This window comes from Oreochromis niloticus, linkage group LG18, assembly GCF_001858045.2.
Source record: "Oreochromis niloticus isolate F11D_XX linkage group LG18, O_niloticus_UMD_NMBU, whole genome shotgun sequence".
Classification (NCBI taxonomy): domain Eukaryota; kingdom Metazoa; phylum Chordata; class Actinopteri; order Cichliformes; family Cichlidae; genus Oreochromis; species Oreochromis niloticus.
The window spans coordinates 22,957,444-22,980,039 of record NC_031982.2 but is presented as its reverse complement, the minus strand read 5'-3'; the positions used below and the strand labels follow the sequence as shown (position 1 = coordinate 22,980,039).

Here is a 22,596-nt window from a genome sequence, read left to right as displayed (position 1 = left end):
CTGCTGCATTTGTAATGAAATTACAAAAGAACACGCCTCGCCTGGCCATGAAATACATATAAATGAGGAATTATGTATAAATCGCAGTAATTCCCTAACGATTAATCTAATACTTTTTTTTTTTTATAACAAAAAAATTATGTCTTGATCCAACAAATTATGACCTAAACTGGAGCTTCTCTTGTGTACTACATCTGTCAGTGTGTTTAGTAATGTTTGTTTTCTCAGGAAACTCAATCACGCCTGTGAAAACCCAGAAACCGGACTGCCCTCCCAAACCTGCCGACCTGACGCAGAGAGTTAGACATCTAATGGTTCAAAGTGATCATGAACAGAAAAAGTTCACATCTGGAGAAAAAGCAGATGTTATCCAGCCTAGCGTAAACACTCCCTCCCCAGCCAGCAAGCCCCAGATAGCCAGTAAGAAGTTTAACGGGAGCTCTGACGACCTGGACATCCCTTACATTGACGAGGATGAAGATTTAAACGGAGAATAACACCATAAATTGTTATAATTTGAAAAATTCCCAAATGTGTATTAATGGAAACAAAAAAAAATATGCACTTTGTTTTGTAGACGTTTCGATTTTTCCATGCTGCTATGGAAACGAACTGCTTTGAAAATGTATATGTATTTAATGGGAGATGATGCTGACTGTTCTTTCAGGGAGGTTTTATTATTATTATGGCAGATATGGATTAGTACTTCTCTTTGTATCAGTATACTGTGTGTAATTTTTTTTAACCTATTTCAAAATTGTACAGCTCTGATTTTAATAAAAGGCAGATATTTTTGACATGTTCTTTGTGATGAGCTCCGTCGAGAAATATAGAACGTGATGAAGAACACTCAAGTACACAAGAGTGTCTTTTACTAATTAACTCTGAGCTCAATCACTGTGTTACTAATTGAATGCCTTGTGTGTTGTTGGGGAATAAATAGCTTGTGCTGTACCAGAAAACTTCTGACCTTGTACATAAAGTGATTCTGTCTCCTAAAGACTTCAGCGCTGCATTTTGTTTTCTCATCTGGCTCACAAAAACATCCCTTTAGTTGTATTTCTAGTTATATTGATTTAATTCTACACTACTGTGACTGATTAAGTTTACCTGACTGACTTTGTTTGCTACTGCAGAGCTGTGCAGCTTCACCAAGTCAGCATCTGTTTATAATTTCGTTTTCTTTTTTATTGTAGGACATCATCCAAGTTTTGCCAATATCACCAACTGAAATAAACCAAATGTTATCAAGGCTCAACGTGCTGCAACATCTTCTAGTCACTAATGTACTTATTTTCTGTCATGTGTTAAACAAAGGTTAATAGGAAAAAAAATTTTTTTATTATTTTATTACTCAAGTCAAGAATAAAAAAAAAAAAAAAAAAAAAAAAATGAAGCTGGAAATCAGGTCAAATCATAAGTTGAATTTAAATGTAATGCTGTTGACATTCAATCTCATATTTGCAGCAAATTTAATAAGTGAGTATTTAAGTGGAATAAGTGTTAGAGTATTTTATTTATTCCAATAGCTGGGAAATTACAGTGTTACAGCAGTCAACAGTGAAACACAACTCAGTAAAACAAACACAACATCGCAGGATGAAGTAAAGGTATGAAATGACACTAGAATAGAAAAAAGTGAAGCGCTGACCACATCAGTCTAAATGTCAGACAATTGGAGCTTAAATCTAAAATGTATGCGGATAGTGTCATGTGAGGTGATTTCGAAAAACTGTGACACTGGAAAAAAAACTGCCATCATATGTGAAAATATCAAGTTATCTCAAAATCTTGACTTAAAAACTTTAAATTTCTACTTATTTACTGGGAGGTTTGAGTTGGTAAGTTGAAATTGTGAGATTCGTATTTTGTGCCCGTAGGAGAGATGCACGTCTAAATTGTATTGTTCTTGTATAACAGCCATAAAGTTTTTACTCTGTTTAATTCTAAATGAGATTTAGTCACAAAAATGTGAGTTCAAAAATGATATTAATTGAATTTTGCCTTAATTGATTACGCTCTTCAGAAGGCCAAACTTGGAGGTACATGTTTTGGGTTTTTTTATTTGTGGCTCACTGTGAATGTTACATCTGCACACATCCTGTGGTGGTTTTACATTTCCATTACCCAGAAGTCTAAAACTTTCTCCACCCTCAGAGAGGGTGGAGAAAAAATTGTTTTAATTTCTTTTTTCTTTTCCTTTTTTTTGCTACACAAGCAAAAAAGAGGAACCAGTCCATATTTGCTTTACATAGTAAATTTTATGTTTATATATTACTAGACCGTTTTTGCTGATATTTTAAATCATAATTTTCATATAACTTTTTCACATTTCTTATTTGTTTTTATCAGTTGGTGTTTACATATTTTCTCTCCCACTGTATTGAATTTTTTTAATGCCATGCAAACTTTTATTTTAAGGCTACATGTAAACAAACTTTCACCTACATCTATACATACATGTACTTATAGATTCTCTTACACACACGCACAATCGCTAACCTAGTATGGATACTACACAATCTTAATCCTAGGTTTAATAAAATAGCCATCTTTAGACTATGATGTTCATTAAATATTTTGAGCGTGAATACGTATTTCCTCCAAAGGAATTTTCTTCACTGGGTGGAAGTAGTCGGACACGGTTTACGTTTCTTCGTAAACACAGTCACTCTCCAAATAAGGCATTTCCTCTTTGTTACCCGCGATGTGATGCTCACAAATCACCGTGTGAGGATCGATAGCGTTGACATCATCTGAGCCAATCCGACGCCCTGTTCTGCTTCGCCCTTGTATTAGACAGCCAATCGCTGGACGTCACTCCGCCAGAAGGGGTGGGTTGACGTAGTACAGGAAGCCAGGCGAGGTGAGGTGGGGAGGAGAGATCACAAAATTGTTAGCTCGCTGCTAGCTGCCTCCTCCGATTTGCCCGAAGTGCGATGAGCCCAGGAGGCGAAATTTGTGGGGTTTTTTGGTTTTGATTGGCGCGACGATGACCCTCTGACCCTAAGAATGGACATAAGTTAATGATGACGGGGGAGAAGAAGAAGAAGAAGCGGCTGAACCGCAGCATTCTTCTTGCAAAGAAAATTATAATAAAAGATGGAGGAAGTGTGAGTTAAATATTTATTTATCTCCCGTAAGTTAGCTTGCCATTGAGTTAAACGGGCTCTCGGCCGCCTGTGCTGGTGTGTTTATTTCGTGAAAACACGCGAGGTAATGCAGCTTTTGTTGCGGCTGTCGGTGGTAAAGGGCAACGTTGACCGTTAACGGAGGCTGGGTGTTGGTAGGGCTAACACTGCTAGCTGTGGACTAGCATTTCCAGTGTTAGCGGCCTGCGTTAGCTGCTTGTTAACACGTCAGCTCAGGTAACGGTAGCTCACTAATTCCATCGTTAGCTCTGTTTCTTTTATTGATACCGCAGCCATTCAGTTATCTTTACTTTAAGCTTATTCACTCTACGTTAATGCTAATAGGAACTCACGTTTCTTTAAATTATGTGGCACTAAAAGAAACAAGCTGGGACTAGCTCAACGTTAGCTTACAAACATATGTGTTTAATTGGGGCTTATTTTTTATTTGCCCTTACTAGCTGAATAGTTACATCTGGGTAGTTTTAAGGTGCTGTATGCGGTACAAAGCTAATGTGCAGTTACTTGGTTAATCTTATAAATAGGCGAGGGAAGGATATTTAAACATGGGGTTTGGTCATGTTGGTTAAAAACAAGCAGAACACAACATCGGACAACTAAAAACATTGGTATTAGCTTCCGGATTTAGAGCCAATCCTGATCTGATGTAAGGTAGGATAAGTGTACGTTAGCTGTCCAGAGTTTGGTGAGTCAGGCCCTGTTGCCGTATTTATTCTCCTGTCTCTGGTTTATTGACACCTGTAAAGCTGTAATGTTGTGACATTTTTTTATTTTGGATATTTGTATAAAGTTGCCATGACTAAAGGGCAACTCACATACAGCGGATTATATAAGGTATTCATTTAAATTTGTTTTGACTGTAAATGGTGGTGATTCTCCTAAATTAGGTTGCTTGCAGAGTGTGAGTATGGTGGAGCTGTTATAAACTCAGTGAGGCATCTGTACCGGTTACGTAATCAGTGGGACAGTAATGCCAAACATACTGAAAATCCATATGAAGACTAACAATTGTGATCGTAATGAGGAGAACCACTTCAGATGATCACCTTACTTGATGGGGCTCTTTTCCACTCAGGGTCCATGTTTGTAATCAGTCTTTACTGTGGCTGTAACTGGTTCTGACCACTCTGCTATTAAGATTTCATTTATGAACATTGAGCAGGAGTGAATGATAGCATTAGACTCCCTAGTCAATGGCAGTGCATTAAGTTCTGAATGCGTAGTAGGGTGTCATTTAAATGGGGAAGTTGCTGCATCCATTCAGTGACACAGTTATATGTTGTTCTTCATTTTCTCAGTGAAGCAGGGATCCCAGGGATACAGTTGTGATGGAGCAAAAAGGGTGGGAGCTTGTTTGATTTACGCCCCTGTCAGGCCTGCAGGCTAGTGTGGTATGCTGGGAAATTACAAACCGCACAAGAGAGTGTTTCTGTTTAGGCTGGCGTGTTTTATAGTTTCTACAATTATCGTCGTTTCCTGTCATAGTTTGTTCTCAGTGTCCACGTAAACGGCATCATGCAACGTCTTCACCTTTCCAAAGATTAAATTGAGCCGGAATATAGTGACTTCCTCCCCACGGTGTGGGTTTTATAAAAGGCAAAAGAGATTTCTATTTGTGTGTTACTCATTACAGATCTAGGCCTTTATTTTAAGAGTGACCTAGTAAGCTAAAATGCAAACTGTTGTACTATGTCACCTGTTAAATTAAACTGTATAATTTAAATGTTTATGTATTTAGTAAATTATGATTGAGTAAACTTGGGTTTTCCCCTGGTTTAAAATGGAATTTTTGGTGGTTACGCATGATTGTTTTGAATATTACTAAGAGTTGCCTTAATTGTTCATTTCTTGTTACTTCTGTCTGTTTGATAGTGAAAAATCAATTTTAAGCTTCTGGAAATGAAACCCCACTTTAAAGAACACTATTCTGGAGATTTTTACTTTGCGAGAAGGTCAAAACCTATTTAGTAGGCTCCAGACAAACCTCGCATCTCTTGGTAAAAACGAATCCTCTTGATTTACATTCTGGTCATTGTCTTGGACTTAGTGCAGTTCATAATGAGAGCAAAGCAGTATAGATGTGTCTTAATGTTGTAAGTATGTAATGCATTAATATAACCGCTGTGCTTCTTTCGCTCATGTTAGCTTGTGCAATTTAGATTTGGATGCTGCATCATTTACTGCAACTTCCTGTTGTAAAGTGCATTCAGAGAAGTGTGTTGGTAACAAAATATTGCTCATAACTTGTCTATTGCTAGTGAAAACAAATGGTAGTTTAAGTAGAAGCAATGAGGTTATCTGCAGGCTAAACTACAAAAGAGACATTTCTTACACAATGAGTGTCCTTTAGTCTATTTAATTCATAGTTTTCACATAATTTATGTGCATGAAAATCCCCTAATTATTGTCTAGTTGAGTAAATGTAGTCATCTTATGCAGAAAAAGCATATGAAATATGATTAGTGCATTGTACCTTTAACATTTAGCAGTGTATCTGTCAAGTCAAAAAGAATAAATCACATAGTTTGGACATTTATTCAAATACAGGGTATGAAGTGAATTTCACTCTTGTGCTTGTACCAGAAAACTTCACCCATCTGTGGGTTGTTCCACAGAATCAGGCAGTGTGGAGTCTGTATCATTTAGCAGATTCCAGCTCTAGGTTCGATTTGTTAATGTCTTCCCATAAACAGGCGCTTTAATGAATGTTACAGTCTCTGTTGCTTGTCAGCTAACCGCCTTCCTACCTGTATGTCTGTGTTTGTCTCCATTCAGCCTCAGGGAATCGGGGAGCCCAGTGTTTACCATGCTGTGGTGGTCATCTTCCTGGAGTTTTTTGCATGGGGTCTGCTCACTACCCCGATGCTCACGGTAAGCCTAGAGTGTACGCATGCACACACACACTCTGTTATGTATACTGACATAACTGTTTGTAGTCTAACACACTTTCCTCCTTTAAAACCCCAGCCAGCAAGTGGCATTTCCCAGACCATTGGTGTCTATGAATAATTGAATCCCCAATCAATTGAGCGAGACCCTGGGTGGCGTGGTTTTGCTTTTTGTGAATGTGCATTGGCAGATGTTTGGCCAGCAGCTAATGAACTGAAAAATATGAAAAGGCCACCAAAGTGTTGTATTGTCTGAGCACCAGTTCTTTGTCTAAAAGGCTTATCAGGGGGTCGCTGGTTGGTGCCGTCAGCCCGGAAAACCACACCATACAATCACCTCGCTGCACCACACAGCAGCGTGGGGTGGTATGGTTCCAAGTATTTGACTCAGACAGTTTGAACAGTGTCATTTAGGCGAATTTCTCTCTAAAATGTCTCAATCAAGAAGTATTTTCAAAGCACAATTTCATACCTCTGTAAATAAATAAAGGGCTACGATGACTGAGACCAGTGAAGTGCTTTAGTTGATACCAGCAGCGATTGTGTGTTAATAGTTTTCATTCTTCTCACTCTGCCTTTTCACATTCCAGCCAAACTCGGCATTTACTGAATTCTTTCCTTTCGGGTTTCTCCTTAGTTTTTCTTTTTCTTTTTCTTTTTTGTGCACATTCCTTTTTCTTCTCGTGTAAATGTCTGTGAGGAGAAACTGGTATCTCAAACAAATGATGAGTAAACATCTGTGAGCCACATGATGTAAAGCAGACAGGCTTACGCAACGCGTGCTTCACAGCAGTCTCCTGTTTTGAAGAGCTCGTTGTATGTGTAACTGTTTAGCATTAATTACTGGTTGGATGGGTGGGGTGGGGTGGGGTGGATTGGGGGGCTGTTGTCTTCACAATCCCTGGACAGAGGCAGGATTTGCATTTTAGACTAATCAGAGGACGCCTGAAGATGAGAGCCACTGCTTCACTGCTCCCAATGAGTGCACTGCTTCATTAGTATCCTGCAGCAACAGTCTTCACAGGGCATTCTGTGTGTTGGGTAACTGACTCCCAAAGGAAAACAGGGGATTCTTAGCTTTGCCATCAGCTTTCCCTCAGTACCCTCAAACAATAATCAGATCCTGTTGTTGTCCCAGTTGTGCTCATCGTGTCCTAAACTGCTTGTTCCTGCGCCAGTGTCAGTGAACCATATCTGCCGTGGACTTTAAACCTGTGAATTTCAGCTATCTGAACGCCTGTTTCTGTTCTGCACTCACTAATAATAAGCTGCTTGACTATGGCAAAAATCAGAATTGCATTTAATTTGGTTAATACTGAGATCGTGGTTATTTAACAGGGTTACTCTCGGACTTGGAGAAAAAATAGTGAATTTTTCCTGCCATCAAAACACACGCTAGGTACGGTCCTTAACAAATTTATTAGACCACCTGTCGTAAATTAAATGTCAGAGAGAAATAAGTCAGAAACTTGTTTAAAACTGAAAATGACTGAATTCACTGAATTGAAGTCGTGTCTTTATGCTCAAATTTGAGCTATAAAACCGGATTTCTCTGAGAAGTTATAGATTAATCAAACAGAACATTCAGGAATGCAAGTCAATGACTGTAATTTACCATTTCTCTTTTTTTGTTGTTGTTGTTTAAAAAATTCATGGATAACAAAAATTATTATATTCAACCATTACACTGGGTGGAGTCTACTAATTTTGTTAAGCCCTTTAAGTCCCTGCAAAAGAATTTCTTAATCTCACGAGTGTCGCTTCCTCATTAAGTCAAGAAGAAGAATAAATACACAGATTATTTTAATGCTGTACAACAATGATTTTTTTTTTTTAACAGAAAATTAATGTCAAAAATATTGAACACTTGAGACTGATAGTTCCCACTTTTTTCAGCTTTATTTAGAGGTTCTTGATTTTTAGCAAATTGGTAAACATTTACTCTTAACAGAGCAGAGTGAAACAAATATGCTATAAAACAGAAATAAGCATTTTGTTGGTCAGTCTAACCGCTCCACTCCGGAGATGATAACACTGAGGACAAAGGTCATTTATAGTTAACTAAAATTAAACCAAACAACTAGTTGATGTCATTTTAGTTTGCTGGAATATAAATGAACACTAGACTTTAAAAAAAAAAATGTAAAAACTAAGACAATATTGTGTTTAGGTTAACCAAAATAAAATAAAAGTATAGTTTAAAAAGACTTTGTCAGCACCATCTACCTGAGATGCCTTTGAATTTATTGAGATTGCAGTGTTTTATGGCAGTGTTTTATGACATTCGGCAATTTGGTTTGTAAAATTTCTGTTATTACAACAAACAGTGGTTGTGAAACCAACAAAAACGGAAGTGAAACTAAACATTTCTAACCGGTAAAAACAAAACTGAAGGAGTCTAACCCATCGTGGTTGCTAAAAGTGAAACTAAAAACAAACATTTGAAATTAATTTAAAACAAAAACTAAAGAAAAATACAAAACTGTACTCAGCTGAGCGCTGACCAACCCTGGAAGCTTTATTAGTTTAGTAAACTTTGCAGGCCATTTGACTGCTCAAACAAATGAGTGTGAGTTTATCTTCCCAGCATAAGCAGAACAAAAGCAACTTTATCGTGTTTCCTTCCTGAATAAAAAGTTGGCACTCTAACATGTTCAGGTCAGCTGTTGTGGAAAGAGGAACTCAGATTTACTAGGGACCACTGGGAACACGTTTTCTGGAGCCTTTATGATCTTTGCGCATTTGCAGTTCGATGCTATTTAGTGCTCACAGGTGGAAGGGAAGACAAGTTTGTCTATTGTGATTCAATGTGAGCATTGAATCATGTTGTAACAAGCCATTAAAAAAATGAAGAAATAAAAAAAAAAAAAAAGGAGGGGAAAAGCCAGGTGCCAGACTCTGTAGTCTTTTTTTTTTCTCCTTTTTTTGTGCAAGTTTTAACCTTTTTCAGTAACAGTGAAGTCTCTGGGATCTGTTTTTTGTTTGTTTTAAACATGCAAAGCAGCTACATTGTTCATCCAATCAACCAAGTGTGTGCCCTTATCCAAGCATTTTCCAAGGGCGACTGCCCAGATGGTTCTTTGTAACAAAGCATTCTGCTCAGGTTAACCTTTTATATCAAACAAGATTGCACTGTTGACAGGAAAGGACGTTGTTGTCCAGATTTTTTTCTTTCTTTTTTTTGCGGTAGCTGGGTTTTTGTTTGTTTTTTGTTTGTTTTTCCTCCCCCTATCAGCAGCTCTTGACCTTTTGTGGAGGATTTTTTTCCAGCACAATAACAAAACATGAAATTAGAACCTTTCAAAATGATCCCTTTTGTAAATGGATATTTACAGCATTCATAGTAAATGAAATAAAATATTTCAAATGGCCCTTCTTGAAGAGCTGCATTAAAGCTTTTTATTGAATGAAATGGCACGCATAAAAATTAATGTTACAGAATTATATGGGACAGCAATTTGTAAAACTACATCTGCTGTAACCAGTGTAGCAGGGAGACAATGGTTTGTGGTATAATGAAAAAATAAGTTTTTTGCTTGTTTGTTTTAAATCTGTGCCTTGGTTGGTTGTTGGGTTTTTTTTATATCTTTGTGTTAATGAGTAATCTTATTAAATAATAAAGCTTGCAGTGTTCCCCTAAATAATTGTGATCATGTTTCTTGCCATAATTCTGCAGGCTTAATTCAGTGTTGATAAAGTGGTTTCATTTGCTTTTATGTGTGTTTGCTCTACAGGTATTACACCAGACATTCCCCCAACACACATTCCTGATGAATGGGCTCATTCATGGTGTGAAGGTAAGAGACAGCACAACAAGACAATACAATAACTGGTCCTATTTCATGTGTCTCACTATAAGACAGCTGGTTCTTGTCCTTCCTTCTGATTGGTTGTGTGATGTTCAAAGCTGTTGGAAAATGCTCAGACGTCTATGACTGTGTTACATCAGAATTATTGCACCAGAGGTTTTTGTTTTGAAATGTCAGGTTTTCAACCTGAGAACTAAACCAGCTTCTTGGGTCTTTTTCTTTATTTTGTGTCAGTGGGAATTTTAAAAAAAAAAAAAAAAAAAAAAAAAAAAGGAAATCGGAGAAACACCCTTTAACCATCTTATCAGTGTTGAAGTTGCATAGGACTCATAAACTACACATAACAAATGTTATAGAAATCTGGTTATGTTTGTTGTTATTGAGAAGAAAAAAAAACTAGTGGATTTTTGGATTTCTAAATCTGCAAATATAGAAGGCACTTGAGGAATGATAACATTCGCACAGTTAATGCCACTAATCAGATAAAGAGTATCCTAAATCTTTAAGCGTGCTTTGGTTTTTGTGTGTGTTTGCTGATAAGTTTCCCCTTCATATGTCATTGCTTAGCCAAAGGTGAAGAATTTTTGTTTTTGCTCATTGTGTAGTTACGCAAGTTTAGTGAGATTTGTGCGGTAACCATTTTACAAAGACCTTGTAGTTCACAATGATTTTACAACCACTACGAGGGTCCTCTGTCCTCCACGTTATATCTCACAAAATTAAATTAAGTGTAATCAATTAGGGTTCTTTCTTTTTTCTTTTTCTTTTTTTAAAACAGGATATAATCTCACTTTAAGCAGCAGCCGTGCGAAACAATAAAGTGATATATGAATGGAAGTAAAAACCAAAGCCAATTTAAAAATACCAAAAAAACAGGGTTTTTAAATGACCCCATTAAAATGTTTCCATTATTCTTACTGCACCAAGTGGCCAGTTCCCATAAAAACCCAATCAGAGTCCATCATCATGGTCACCATCAGTGTATTTCCATGTTGACATCTGACTTCTAGCTGTCCAGTAACTGTAGCAGGTTCCCAAGCTGGACTAAGAATAAATGAAGCTCCTTCAAAGCTAATGTGACTTAAAATAATCTACAGATCGGTTAAGGACATGCTTGTAATCATTTCAAATTTTTGGTTACTAGGATTTAAGAATTGCAGCCCAATCATTAAAAAAATGTTCCAAAGTGAACTTGAATTTGCAAATTTGAGTAATGATTATCACAGTGACTTGTTTTTCCTTTCAAAACCGCAAAACTTACTTTAAAATTAAATCCTAAACCAGGTTGCTCTATGACAGGTCACAGCATTTTAAAGATGGTCTCTGTTCTCAGTGTGTGTTGGCCTGTAAGTCTTTATTTATTCTAGATTTAGCATGCCAGCTAGCTATAAGCGCTCTGTTATTATTTTGTTTGGTGTGGTTTGAAGTCTCCATTAGGAGTAAATGGGGACCAAGGATGACTCACAGTGAGCTGGAAAAAGTTTTAGATGTGTGACTCGTCCTAACTTATCTGCCCAAGTGTCAGTCTTCGAAACTTATTTTACAGTTTTGAAACTTTGAGTTTGAATTCTTGTTCACAGTGTGTGTGTGTTCTTGAATGAAAGCGAAGGTTAGCCATTAGTAACATTACTGACACATCCAGCAGCGTCTTATTCCTCTGTTCCCCTCTATCTTTTCAGGGCCTGTTATCATTTCTCAGTGCTCCGCTAATTGGAGCGTTGTCAGACGTATGGGGACGCAAGTCCTTCCTGCTGCTAACGGTCTTCTTCACTTGCGCGCCCATTCCGCTGATGAAGATCAGTCCATGGTGAGTGCAGAATACTGACGGCTCAGTGCTGAAGCTTTGAAACGCCAGCATGTCACAGATCAACATTAACCAAAACAATCTGTAGTTTTAGCCATTGTGTATGCTCACAGGTGAAGCTTTTGTCTTTTATTCAGGTGGTACTTTGCAGTCATCTCGATGTCCGGTGTTTTTGCCGTCACCTTCTCTGTGATCTTTGCCTATGTGGCAGACATCACACAAGAGCATGAGAGGAGCACAGCTTATGGTTTGGTAAGGAGGCACATTTCAAAAGCTTTTCAAAGGTGTCAATTAAGAATCTGTCAATTATTTCATCCCTCTTTCCCTCTTTCCTTCAGGTATCAGCTACCTTTGCAGCAAGCCTGGTTACCAGCCCAGCCATTGGAGCCTACCTGTCTGAGGCTTACAGTGACACCTTGGTTGTGATCCTGGCCACAGCCATCGCACTGCTCGACATCTGCTTCATCCTGGTGGCTGTACCAGAGTCGCTGCCGGAGAAGATGAGGCCAGCGTCATGGGGAGCGCCCATCTCCTGGGAACAGGCAGACCCCTTCGCTGTGAGTAACACAGTAATCTTTACTGATAAATTTCAGTGTACAGGCTGGGCCAACACAACAGCAGTGTGGATTTTTTTTTTTCTTTTTTTTTTTTCTTTAGCTGTTAGTCTCTGGCTTAAAGAAAAACACAAAACATTGTGTGAACACTTACTTCACGCATAATTGAATGTTTCTAATTTTAGCTAAGAGCCTTGAGCTGAAAGAACACTGTGATTCATAACCAGTAATAAATTAATTGAAATAAATGAGAAATAATAATGAGAAAAGCAACTACCCTTTACGTTCGAAGCACAAAACCAAAGCAAAAAGCACCTTTTTTAAAAATTAATCATTGATGATAACAATAATAATAATAATAATAATAACAATAATAAAATCAAAATTATGCATTTAATTATTTAGCTGCTGGTTGCGCACTTCTCAGATCTTGGTGCTGCTGACAAGAAAACAAATGATTTACCTGAAGTTGTTAAACTATTTAAAGCATTACTTCACAGTGTAGTCATGAAAGCTTAAATCCACTGTTGTGTGGCGTTGTGTATTCCTTGAGACTTTCGAAGTCTGGATTATTGGAATCGTGTCTCTTCCAAACTTAATCTTTTCAGTATCAAATTTACTCCGTAAGTACTTTGCTGAGCTGCTGTGAACACATAACACTGGGAAGAATTTGTAGTAAACAAGAGCAGTCTGAGCTTTCATACCAAGGCTGATAATTCCAGCACTGACAACATGCATGAGCTGCATCCCTGGATCCAAGAGGATTATCTGGATCTCGATTAGCTTGTGATATTTTCTTGAACATCTAGGTGATGTCTCCCAGTTTTACTTTTCTCAGCTCAATATGTATTTGTGAAAATACAATGTGGATGTCCAATTTTGAGCTTTTTCACAATGCTAAAGAGACACTCTGACTTTAGTCAGTACAGTCCAATAACTGCTGGTCAAGCTGCATGTCTGTTAGCATTTTAATGGAAATCTGTCCAATTATTCCTAGAACCTCATTCCCACCAGCAAAAACTTGCAAAGTGTCAAACTTAATGCAAACTTTGTGGTATGTTTTTGCTCTAAGGCACTGCACTGTGGAGTTTTTCCTCCCATCTCTTGAGTTTTCCAGTGAAGACATGTTCAGATGAAATATTTCGATGTCCATTAAGAACAGAAGGAATACATTTCTTCTGTTTAACAGAACAATCTATTTAAATGTGCAGATTATGGACTTCTCTCATTTTCACACCGCGTCTTCAAAAAGTCCTTTTATTACAGAGTCGTTATCATTGTTGCTGATGGTTTGCAGATTAAAATAAAGTTATGTTAGCGTATATATGTAGCACATGTGGAAGTAAAGCTTTAATTTGAACACTTCACCCTTATCGCCCTCACAGCTTAAATATTCATTATGGCAGCATGCTGGACAACAGAGGTGCCTGTGCAGCTTATGGCTTATTAAATAAGTATATTTGATTAAGCGAGCATGTCAGAAACCACTCCTGTTTTGAATTCTTGCTCATGTTAACTCTTCTTGTTGCTCTCTTGGTCAGTCTCTGCGTAAAGTGGGCCAGGACTCTACGGTGCTCCTCATCTGTATCACAGTGTTCCTCTCCTACCTCCCTGAGGCCGGCCAGTACTCCAGCTTCTTCCTCTATCTCAGACAGGTGAACACCTACCTTTCTTCCTCACACATTTCTAGAAAGACCACAAATAAAAAAGGCCTGAAGCAAAATTTAGACACACACTTGGTGGGACTGAGCTGCTGAATAAAAATGGCATTACTGGAGCGTAAAGGAGATGCTGTAAAAGTGTAAAATATAGGATACTCCGGGGGGGGGTGCAATAACATTTACTATTTTTCATTTTGGGTAATTAAAGGCTGAAAAGCTCAGGGACGTGGGAAAACTGCCGACCACACACTTCCACCTACACTGCTCCAAGACTGGGTAAACGGGTTTGCTGAGCAGCCCGTTTCTGGAAAAGTATAGCAGATTCATTAGGTTTCTGCACAAAATGCTATCACAGGAAAATCATTGCATTTTTTTTTTTTTTTTTTTTTTTTTTTTTTTTTTTTTAACGCCCTAGAAGCAACAAATAGATGGCTTCATTCATTATGCTGCAGGAGCATATGGGAGCAGCTGTGGGATTGTTTCTGTTTAACTGAAGGTTTCGAGGGGGAATTGTTTGTTTGGTTTGTGTAAACGGCGTCAGGTGAACCGGTTAGGCAGGTCCTTCACACGCAGGCTCATTTTGTGGGGGGAAGAAGCGACACTGTAGTTTTGGGGCACCAGGGCTAAAATTACCCACCACACCCCATGTCCCCTCTCTGCTGTCTGCATTGATGGAAATAAAAGGGAGCATTCCTGGTGTACTTGGCATAAATACACCAGGAATGTAAAGAAAAGCATTTTCTCTGAGGAAAAACTAGTAAACAGCCTGTGTTACTGAAGACTCCAACCAAACCCTGTTCTTCCAATGTGCACACAACTGAAGGTTTTATGTTAAGATCTGTGCTCTAATGTTCATGTCCTAACCTGCAATATCTCAATGCTCTCTCACCCTCAGGTCATAGGCTTCTCCTCAGAGACAGTGGCTGCCTTCATCGCTGTTGTGGGAATCCTCTCAATATTAGCTCAGGTACTCCTGTTTATTTAAATGTACATCTGATATTAATCATTCTACTTTACTTCCATTAAGCATGATGGGGGTTTTTTGTGTATTTCTACTGGCTTATATATTTTCTCAGTCAAAATGCTGTCTTTGTAAACTTTATTTACTGGCTTTTGGATCTTGTTGCCCCACTTTCATTGGTCTATTTTGATCTGATTTCTTTTTCTCTCATTTATGCTTTTATTTTAATGCAGTGCTGTCTTACTATTCTTACTATCTCTTATAGTCTCTATTTTGTTGATTTGTGTTCCCAAACATGCTGAAGTTTTCCAGCATTATTTTCATGTTCCTAAACACAATCGGTCTGCTCTCATACGCAGTAATTGCTGTCGATGTCCACCAAATTCATCTTTTCCACACAAAACAAAAAAAGACCTCATTTGAGGGTTGGAGGCATTTGTTGTGGGAATAATGATTTTACTCCTGAGACCCAACTTGAAATCACAGATGGATTAGGCATTAAAAGCCATTTGGTTAGAGTTGTTCAAACATCATTTTTGGGGGTCTGTGCCACTTTTTTTTTTTTTTAGTTTGTTGGTTGACATGGTGACCCTGTGGACCCAACATTGTCTGTACAGCATGCTGCAGGCATAAAATTTGCGCCCTACATTACTTTTAAAGCTGTGCCGTCAAGAAAAACATGATTATCAGTGTCCATGAACATAACACATAGAGTTTAACGATGCCTTTCAATAATGCTGTGAAGCACCTTGTAACTCTAGTGTAACAGAAATGGTTATAAAAGTTATGAAAATGCTTTTCATAATTTTCCAAAACTAACATGATTGTTTCAGTTCTAATTAGAGGTTTTTGTGTTTTGGGGGGTTTTTATGTAAAAGAAGACTAAACAAAATTTTTCTGTCAGTTGAATTCATGCGTAATTATTTCAGCTGCGTTTCAGGACTTGGATGAGAAGCTGTTTAAGTTTAATGTGGGTTTTGATTGTTGTTGATCAGTGCCTGGTATAATTTGGGTCTTTATGTTTTGTGTTCCCTTAGACGGTCGTGTTGGGGATCCTGATGCGCTCTATAGGAAATAAGAACACAATCCTGCTCGGCCTCGGCTTTCAGATCCTCCAGCTGGCCTGGTATGGCTTTGGATCTCAGCCCTGGTTAGTATTTCCTAATGCGAACACTCACATTCCTTCATTTATTCGCATCAGCAGAACTTGAGGTCACCAAGATCCTACTTGTGGAAAATTAGAACGTGTAGTTCTATTTCATATTTCTGTTTTCACTTCCTCCATGTGTAATGTGTGTATTCATGGAGCCCGGGTTGAGAAGTGTGGCAGGGTTTCTCTGGTGAATGCGGTTAAATGTCGTAACACCATCCAGCTGCTGTAATGCTGATTGTGTGCAGAACAGCAGGGCTGCAAATGTGCCGGAGGAGAGTTAAAGAAATGAAGCCAACGCCTGAGTGCAAAAGCACTCCGGCTCCTCTAGTGGCCACCTAATGCTAGCTACAAACACCAGTCAGTTCCCGTAGACTCCAGTGTTAAAATGTCCAACTTCATAGTATTAAAAGCATACTTATAGCCCCTTTGTAATAAATCCATGTGGGTTGAATTTCTTTATAACTCGTAAACACAGTTGCCTCAGTTGGGCGTGGTCATTTTTGGCAGGTGTCCTAACACAGTTGGACTATAAAACGGCCACAATCTGAAAACATGCAAATACCTGGCGTACCCCTTCAACACAAAATGAAATGCAATAACTGTTGTGCCTATGATTTCAAAGAATTAGGGAAGGAAGTTTATCTTGACAAATCATTTCCTGCCCTTTTTGTGACAATGGTTCTAATCCTTCAGGGTTAAACATGTTAAAAAAAAAAAAAACAAGTAAGTATTAAACATCTGAGACAACTTAAAACATTTATCTGTCTTTATTTAACTTTAAAATAATAAGAAATCATCGGAAACACTATTTACTCATCAATCAGCACAATTACATTTAGCATCGTTAAAACCAGCATCTGCATATCAGGACTGTTTCTCCATTAAAACTAAAAGCTTTTCTTATTTTTGCAGATAAATTAGAAAAAAACCCAACTTTGTACTACAGCTAGTTATCTATTGGCACTCCTGTTTCACTACCCTGAGAGACCACTAGAGGGAAGCAGAGGCTTACCTAATGCTACTATTGTAACTTAAACATAAGATGTAATATTTTTTTATGTGACTCTTTTAAACACATAAATGATTGATTGTGAGAAGTTAAAACAAAAGTGTAGATATTTAACCCTATCAAACTTGCACTTGACTCTCAGTCTCTTTAAAAACAATTAATCGATTTATTTTAAGTCAGATGAATGAAAAATAATATTTTCAACCTTTACTTGCTTTAAACCTGCTGATATGAAGAACCCGATAAACGACCACCCCGACACACATTGATCACGCTCAGTTTCATTTCTCTTGAAGTGTGGTCATAGCAGCTTCACTTTCTCTTGTTGTTTTGGCCTGAAGGAGAAGACGGGCGACTATAATATCTATTGATTCTGAAAGAAAACATTCAGCATGTCTCTCTGCTGCTCCTCTGCGCTTTGGTCAATACTCTTTAAATCGGGTTAAATAAAGGTTAGACTGGCTGTGTCATATATTAAGGGGAGAATCCTCCTGTTGCTCACAGAAGGGTAAAAAATCTGCCTTTAAAATCAGAATAGAAATCACATTCTGATGAAATGCACGTTGACACGCTGTTGAAGTTTAGATTCTCAAATAAAACAAGAAGTGCAGCTTCATCTAAAACTAGCTTTGTCATCAGAAAAGTGCATATTTCACAATTTATTCCTTGATGTATTAGGCAAGTAAAAACTTTGTGTCGTGTTTGGTGACTGTAGGATGATGTGGGCAGCTGGAGCCGTTGCTGCCATGTCCAGCATCACGTTCCCCGCCATCAGCGCCATTGTGTCCCGTAATGCGGATCCTGACCAGCAAGGTAAGAGTGTCATCGGAACAGGGGTCAAAGATGCACAAAAACATGCCTGTTGCTAAATGTCGGCCGACTGTGGCCTTTCTGAAGTCTGCATTTTCTCCCCGTGTCTGTGTGGGTTCTCTGTGGGCGCTCAGCTTCCTCCCACAGTGCAAACACATCTATGTTAGGTTAATTGGTGATTCTGTATTGGTTGTAGATGTGAATATGAGCATGAATAGTTGTCTCTCTATTACAGACTGGCCAGATAAACTCTAAAAATAAAAGATTAACCTTTGATCATACTTAATATTTACAGGAAAAGACCAGTTTTAGATCTCTGTGGGAATCCTGTTCTGACCACTTGCACTAAGTTAATGTGTGCACTGTCAAAAGTGGTGACCTTTCCACTCGCTTCTCATTTTTGAGAAGGTGTGGGGATCAAGGCAAGTGTTGAGCAAAGCAGTGTATTGTTATGGCCTGAAACTGCTGCCTCAGCCCACCACAGTCCGGGTTGTTTCCACAGGATGTTCTGCCACATGGCGATACAGTAGCGCTCAACCCTGTGACTGTTGTGGGGGGGAAAAAAACAAAAAACAATCATGACCCTGATCTTCTTCCTCACCTGAGGTCCTGGACACTTTAAACTGCTCAGAAGCAGCTGGAGGCCCAGTTTATCACCAGTACTGATCCTCCAGTACAATCCCAGGAGGAGATACAAATCCTGTTGGAGTTGTATCAGGAAGGGCATCCGGTGTGGAAAATCGGCCAAATCAAACTTGCAGCCCTCTGTGGCAACCCCTTGTGAATAAGGGAGCAGCTGTGTACTTGTGTTATTAGAGGGGTAGCTGTGCTCCACATAGTGGCTCGTCTACAGTATTTAGGTTGGCGGTTGATATTTTTCACGGGCCAGGAGAGAACATATCATTGTAATAAATGATCAACATAATTCCCTTCATCTGTCAGTGGTTTTGCTGCATTAGATAACCCGTTCAGAATCAGAAACTTGTGTCCATTTAAATGTTATTGATTGAATGTTGTGTGTTTTGCTTTGCAATTTTTTGGGGGGTTCTACTGAAGGTTTTTCCATATGCATCTTGTTCAGGTGTTGTTCAGGGCATGATCACTGGAATTCGAGGCCTCTGTAACGGTTTGGGTCCTGCTCTTTACGGCTTCGTCTTCTACTTATTCCACGTGGAGCTGACCGACACGGACGGCTCTGAGAAAGGTGCCAAAGGGAACATGGCCAACCCCACTGACGAGGTGAGCTTGAATCAGAGATGACCCTAAAGCCATCTGCAAGAATGTGTATACAGAATTTCCTTATTTATGTGCTCCATAATGAACAAAGTGTTGTCTTTTCCTTCTTAGAGTGCCATCATCCCAGGTCCTCCCTTCCTCTTTGGTGCATGCTCAGTGCTGCTGTCTCTGCTGGTGGCGCTGTTCATCCCGGAGCACACTGGGCCCGGTATGAGGCCCGGCTCCTACAAGAAGCACAGCAACGGGGCACAGAGTCACTCCCACAGCCCGCAAGGCAGCGGGGCAGAGGGCAAGGAGCCGCTGCTGGAGGACAGCAGCGTATAACCTCAGCTCAGGGGGGGCAGACTCCCTCGCTCCACCTCAAAATGCCCTGCACACATGGACAGATACACATAATTTATCACAAGGACACACACGCACCTCAGGCACACGTCACACTCGAGTGCCGCAAAGAGATGTTTGTCTGTTTTGCTGTCCACAGCACAAAGTTGGGCGCTCCTTCCTTAGCAACCCTTTTCTTTATAATAGCTGGGTTATTGTGAGGACTTTCTAAAGACCCTGTGTGAAGAAAGTGTGTCGAGCATCATCAGGGCTGCAGTGGAAGACCGTGTATGTGTGTGTGTGTGTGTGTGTGTGTGTGTGTGTGTGGCTGAGCTGAGCTGAGCTGGACTCCAATCTTTGGTTTGTCTGAAGTTGTAACAGTGGAGCACACAACAGCTTGTCCCCCTCCTGGCGCGAAACAGGACTGAAGTGACTTTGGTTTAATGTGCGAGTGGGGATATATCTCTGATACGTTACTAAATACCTGTGTGACTCTTGATTATTCCTCTTTAGTTAGCCAAGTGGCACCTTCGTTTGTCAGAGGAGAGCGTGACGAACGCCCTCTCACATGCTAATACTTCTGTTCTGATGCTTGTCTTTATGACTACAGCTCTGTTTAGGCGTCCAAGAAGGAAACATAGTTCTTCCTCTGTGTGGACAACAGGGGAGCGCAGCAGCTGTTAAACCTGTGAAAGGAGCCTGCAAACCAGTATTGGAGAGGCGCTGCCTAATTGCAGTCAGGGTTGGCAACCAGTTCAGATACAAAAAGCTTTGTTAGGACCAGGTTTTGTTCAAATATCAAACTTCTTACAGAGAGATGACTAGAAGAGACCACTTTATTAGCTCAAAATGGTTTTTCAATGTTTACTTGCCATTCTCTAGATTAGTAGTACAGTTTGGGTTGTATATTTTTCTCTGTTCAAACTGAAGGCTAGTTGTGCTTCAAGTTTTTATTCAAGAAACAAATGTTGCCTTGAAGTGACTTAAGATATATATGGAGACATTACGTAACCTGTATGAAGACCGAGGTCTGAGAAGGCTCTGTAATCTTGCGCTATTGCTCCCATCGGAGCCGTTACACACTTTTTATTCCTTTGTATTCATGCCCTTCCTGTTACTTTGTTTCCTGACATTTATCACCATCAAGTTGAGGCTTACAGAGACACGGTTTTATTTTTAAAAAGCCTCTGGACCATTTGGAGCTGGAGCATTGCTATCAGGATGTCGGTGTCTGCACTGACTGTTTGAGTTGATATCATTAGGTTCAGCAGAATATCAGCCATGCTGCTGCAGTAGTAAATACAAAGGTTAATCAGTGTGGCGTAAAGTGGTGGATAAGAATTATAACTGTGTCTTGTAGTCCCTGACATTTAAGCTAACATGCGTACACTCAAAGAGGCAGGCCACACTTCTCCCAATGCCTAACATGAAGCACCTCACGGACGTGTCTGGCAACTTGTGTAGAAGCTCTGCAGATGCCAGCCTGCGCCACCTAAGAGGCAGAAACAAATAGCAGTAGTGGAGTAGATGGCTGGAAATGTTCATGTTATCCTCAAACAGTGAAGCAAAGTAAAAATCTGGAGGTTGTGTCAATGTGGAGAGTATTGCGAAATCTGCAATGATCCCAGATTTCATTAGTTTAAAAAAAAGAGAAAATAAGAAGAAGAAGAAAATCCACTTAAAAGTGTAAATCCTGAATTTTTATTATCGTTCAGATCTGCAGATGTCTCTGGGTTTTTCTGCAGGTCTGAACTGCTGCTGCCACGTTTATTTTTATTTTCCCCGGTCAACAGGTGGCGCAGTCTGTACCTGGCATGCCTGTAAGGTGCTCGTGTGGTTTTTGTTTTCTTTTTTTCAGTCATGTGGATCAGCGATACTGCGTTCCCTTCATTCACATACTATGTCGCCACCTTTCCACATTGTAACTTTGATCTGTGAATGCCTCTCGTAGCTAACAACTGGTTTCATGCTGTTTAACATCTGTATGAACTGAAACATACGTCACGTATTTAGTGCCATATCTTCTTGATTTGCTTTTTTCTTTTGTACTGTGTGTGTGAATGTACACTTGTGTGATTTGAGTGTTTTTGTTGTTCTTTTTATTTTCTCTTGTCTTAATTTCTTTGACTGAAGATTTAAGTTTTAATGCTATTTTTTTAATAGCTTTTTAAAACTTCAGTCATTTTTTTAGGATTAATTGTCAAAATTGGATGGTAAATTATCAAATGTCCATCTGTCCCCTTTGTTATGTTGTTTGTTTTTGATTTCAGCCTCGGTCTTCATTTAATAACAAGCATTTCACCATGGTTTGTTAAGCTCATAATTTTTTCCCAGATTTCTCTGAATGTTTCCAATGAAACTGAACATGTTGACCACACAGTACCCTCAATCTTTAGGTTTTTTTTGTTTTGTCTTTTAAGAGGGGATGTTACTACACAGGAGGCCATTATTCCCGTTTTTTTTTTTTTGTTTGTTTTTTTTAAATCATGTAATTGAACAACAGAAAATCGGATCCTGGTAAGATTCTGCACCAGCCCCCCACCACCACCACCCACGTGCACACCTACAGCCTCCAAGCAGACGACTGTAAATGTACAAAAATCACCTGTACCTAGAGAAAAATGTATATATTTATTCCTCAAGGAGATGGCCACCTCTTGGTCAATTTGGTTGTATGGTGCAATTATTATTATAATTATTATATATTTCTCCAGAATTACCTGCTAGCCACTCCTGTTTTTAGTACAATGTGGTTTGTGGCCTGAACTCCCCTCTCTGTGTGCCTAAAATTAGCCAAGAAATGAGTATGGCAACCTAAGTAAGTAAAATGGTGGTTATTAATGTAAATATGGGAAACTAATGATAAACTATTTATTAAAGGTTTATTGTACAATGAAACGTTTCGGGTTGCCTCTGTGGTTTCTGGGTGGGTAACACAGGTGAAATCATGTTACTGTAGCAGTGAGTGAGCATCTGAGCAGCGATAATCATTTGGTCGTTGCATTTACGGCGATGATCCTATAGTTAATGGCTGCTAAATCCCAGTAAGTCTCACTATAAACTGGTAGCATTCCTGTTGGGCTTTACTTGCTGTTATATTACTGCACCCCCATTTTTTTTTTAATGTAATGCTCTGACTTTGCTGGCTGTTGGTTTTGTAAACCTGCCCTTTGAAGCTTAATGTTACCGCTAATGCCTCCTCCACCTACACAGTGTATATAGTCGTGCATTGACCTGA

The 22,596-nt window shown here is 39.1% G+C and overlaps 2 protein-coding genes across 5 annotated transcripts in view; both read left to right on the top strand.

Moving 5' to 3' along the window:
• Window positions 1-1,270, top strand: part of LOC100695933 (myosin IXb) — a 34,775-nt gene extending 33,505 nt beyond the window's left edge. For 3 of the 4 annotated variants that reach the window (XM_005476596.4, XM_013273352.3, XM_005476597.4), the window contains one exon: window positions 229-1,270. In XM_005476596.4, coding sequence (XP_005476653.1) covers window positions 229-497 — 269 coding nt within the window. In that variant the 3' untranslated portion in view covers window positions 498-1,270. The remainder of the gene's footprint in view (window positions 1-228) is intronic. The other variant, XM_013273353.3, reaches the window with a different exon arrangement.
• Window positions 1,271-2,816: 1,546 nt separating this feature from the next.
• On the top strand, window positions 2,817-22,256 carry mfsd14a2 (major facilitator superfamily domain containing 14A2). The gene is made up of 12 exons (XM_003448492.5): window positions 2,817-3,113; window positions 5,928-6,023; window positions 9,775-9,837; window positions 11,529-11,656; window positions 11,791-11,905; window positions 11,992-12,210; window positions 13,749-13,862; window positions 14,764-14,835; window positions 15,867-15,979; window positions 17,707-17,804; window positions 18,883-19,040; window positions 19,149-22,256. Exons 1-12 carry the CDS (start codon window positions 3,027-3,029, stop codon window positions 19,359-19,361), a joined length of 1,476 nt encoding a protein of 491 aa, XP_003448540.2. The 5' UTR covers window positions 2,817-3,026; the 3' UTR covers window positions 19,362-22,256.
• Window positions 22,257-22,596: the final 340 nt, after the last annotated feature.

What these genes read in the sequence shown, in the direction of transcription:
- mfsd14a2 (XM_003448492.5), top strand. Translation starts at nt 3,027, where the DNA reads ATGATGACGGGGGAGAAGAAGAAGAAGAAGCGGCTGAACCGCAGCATT. An exon ending in CTGATGAAGATCAGTCCATG is followed by an intron (nt 11,657 to 11,790) that starts GTGAGTGCAGAA and finishes TCTTTTATTCAG; the next exon opens with GTGGTACTTTGCAGTCATCT. An exon ending in GGCTTTGGATCTCAGCCCTG is followed by an intron (nt 15,980 to 17,706) that starts GTTAGTATTTCC and finishes TGGTGACTGTAG; the next exon opens with GATGATGTGGGCAGCTGGAG.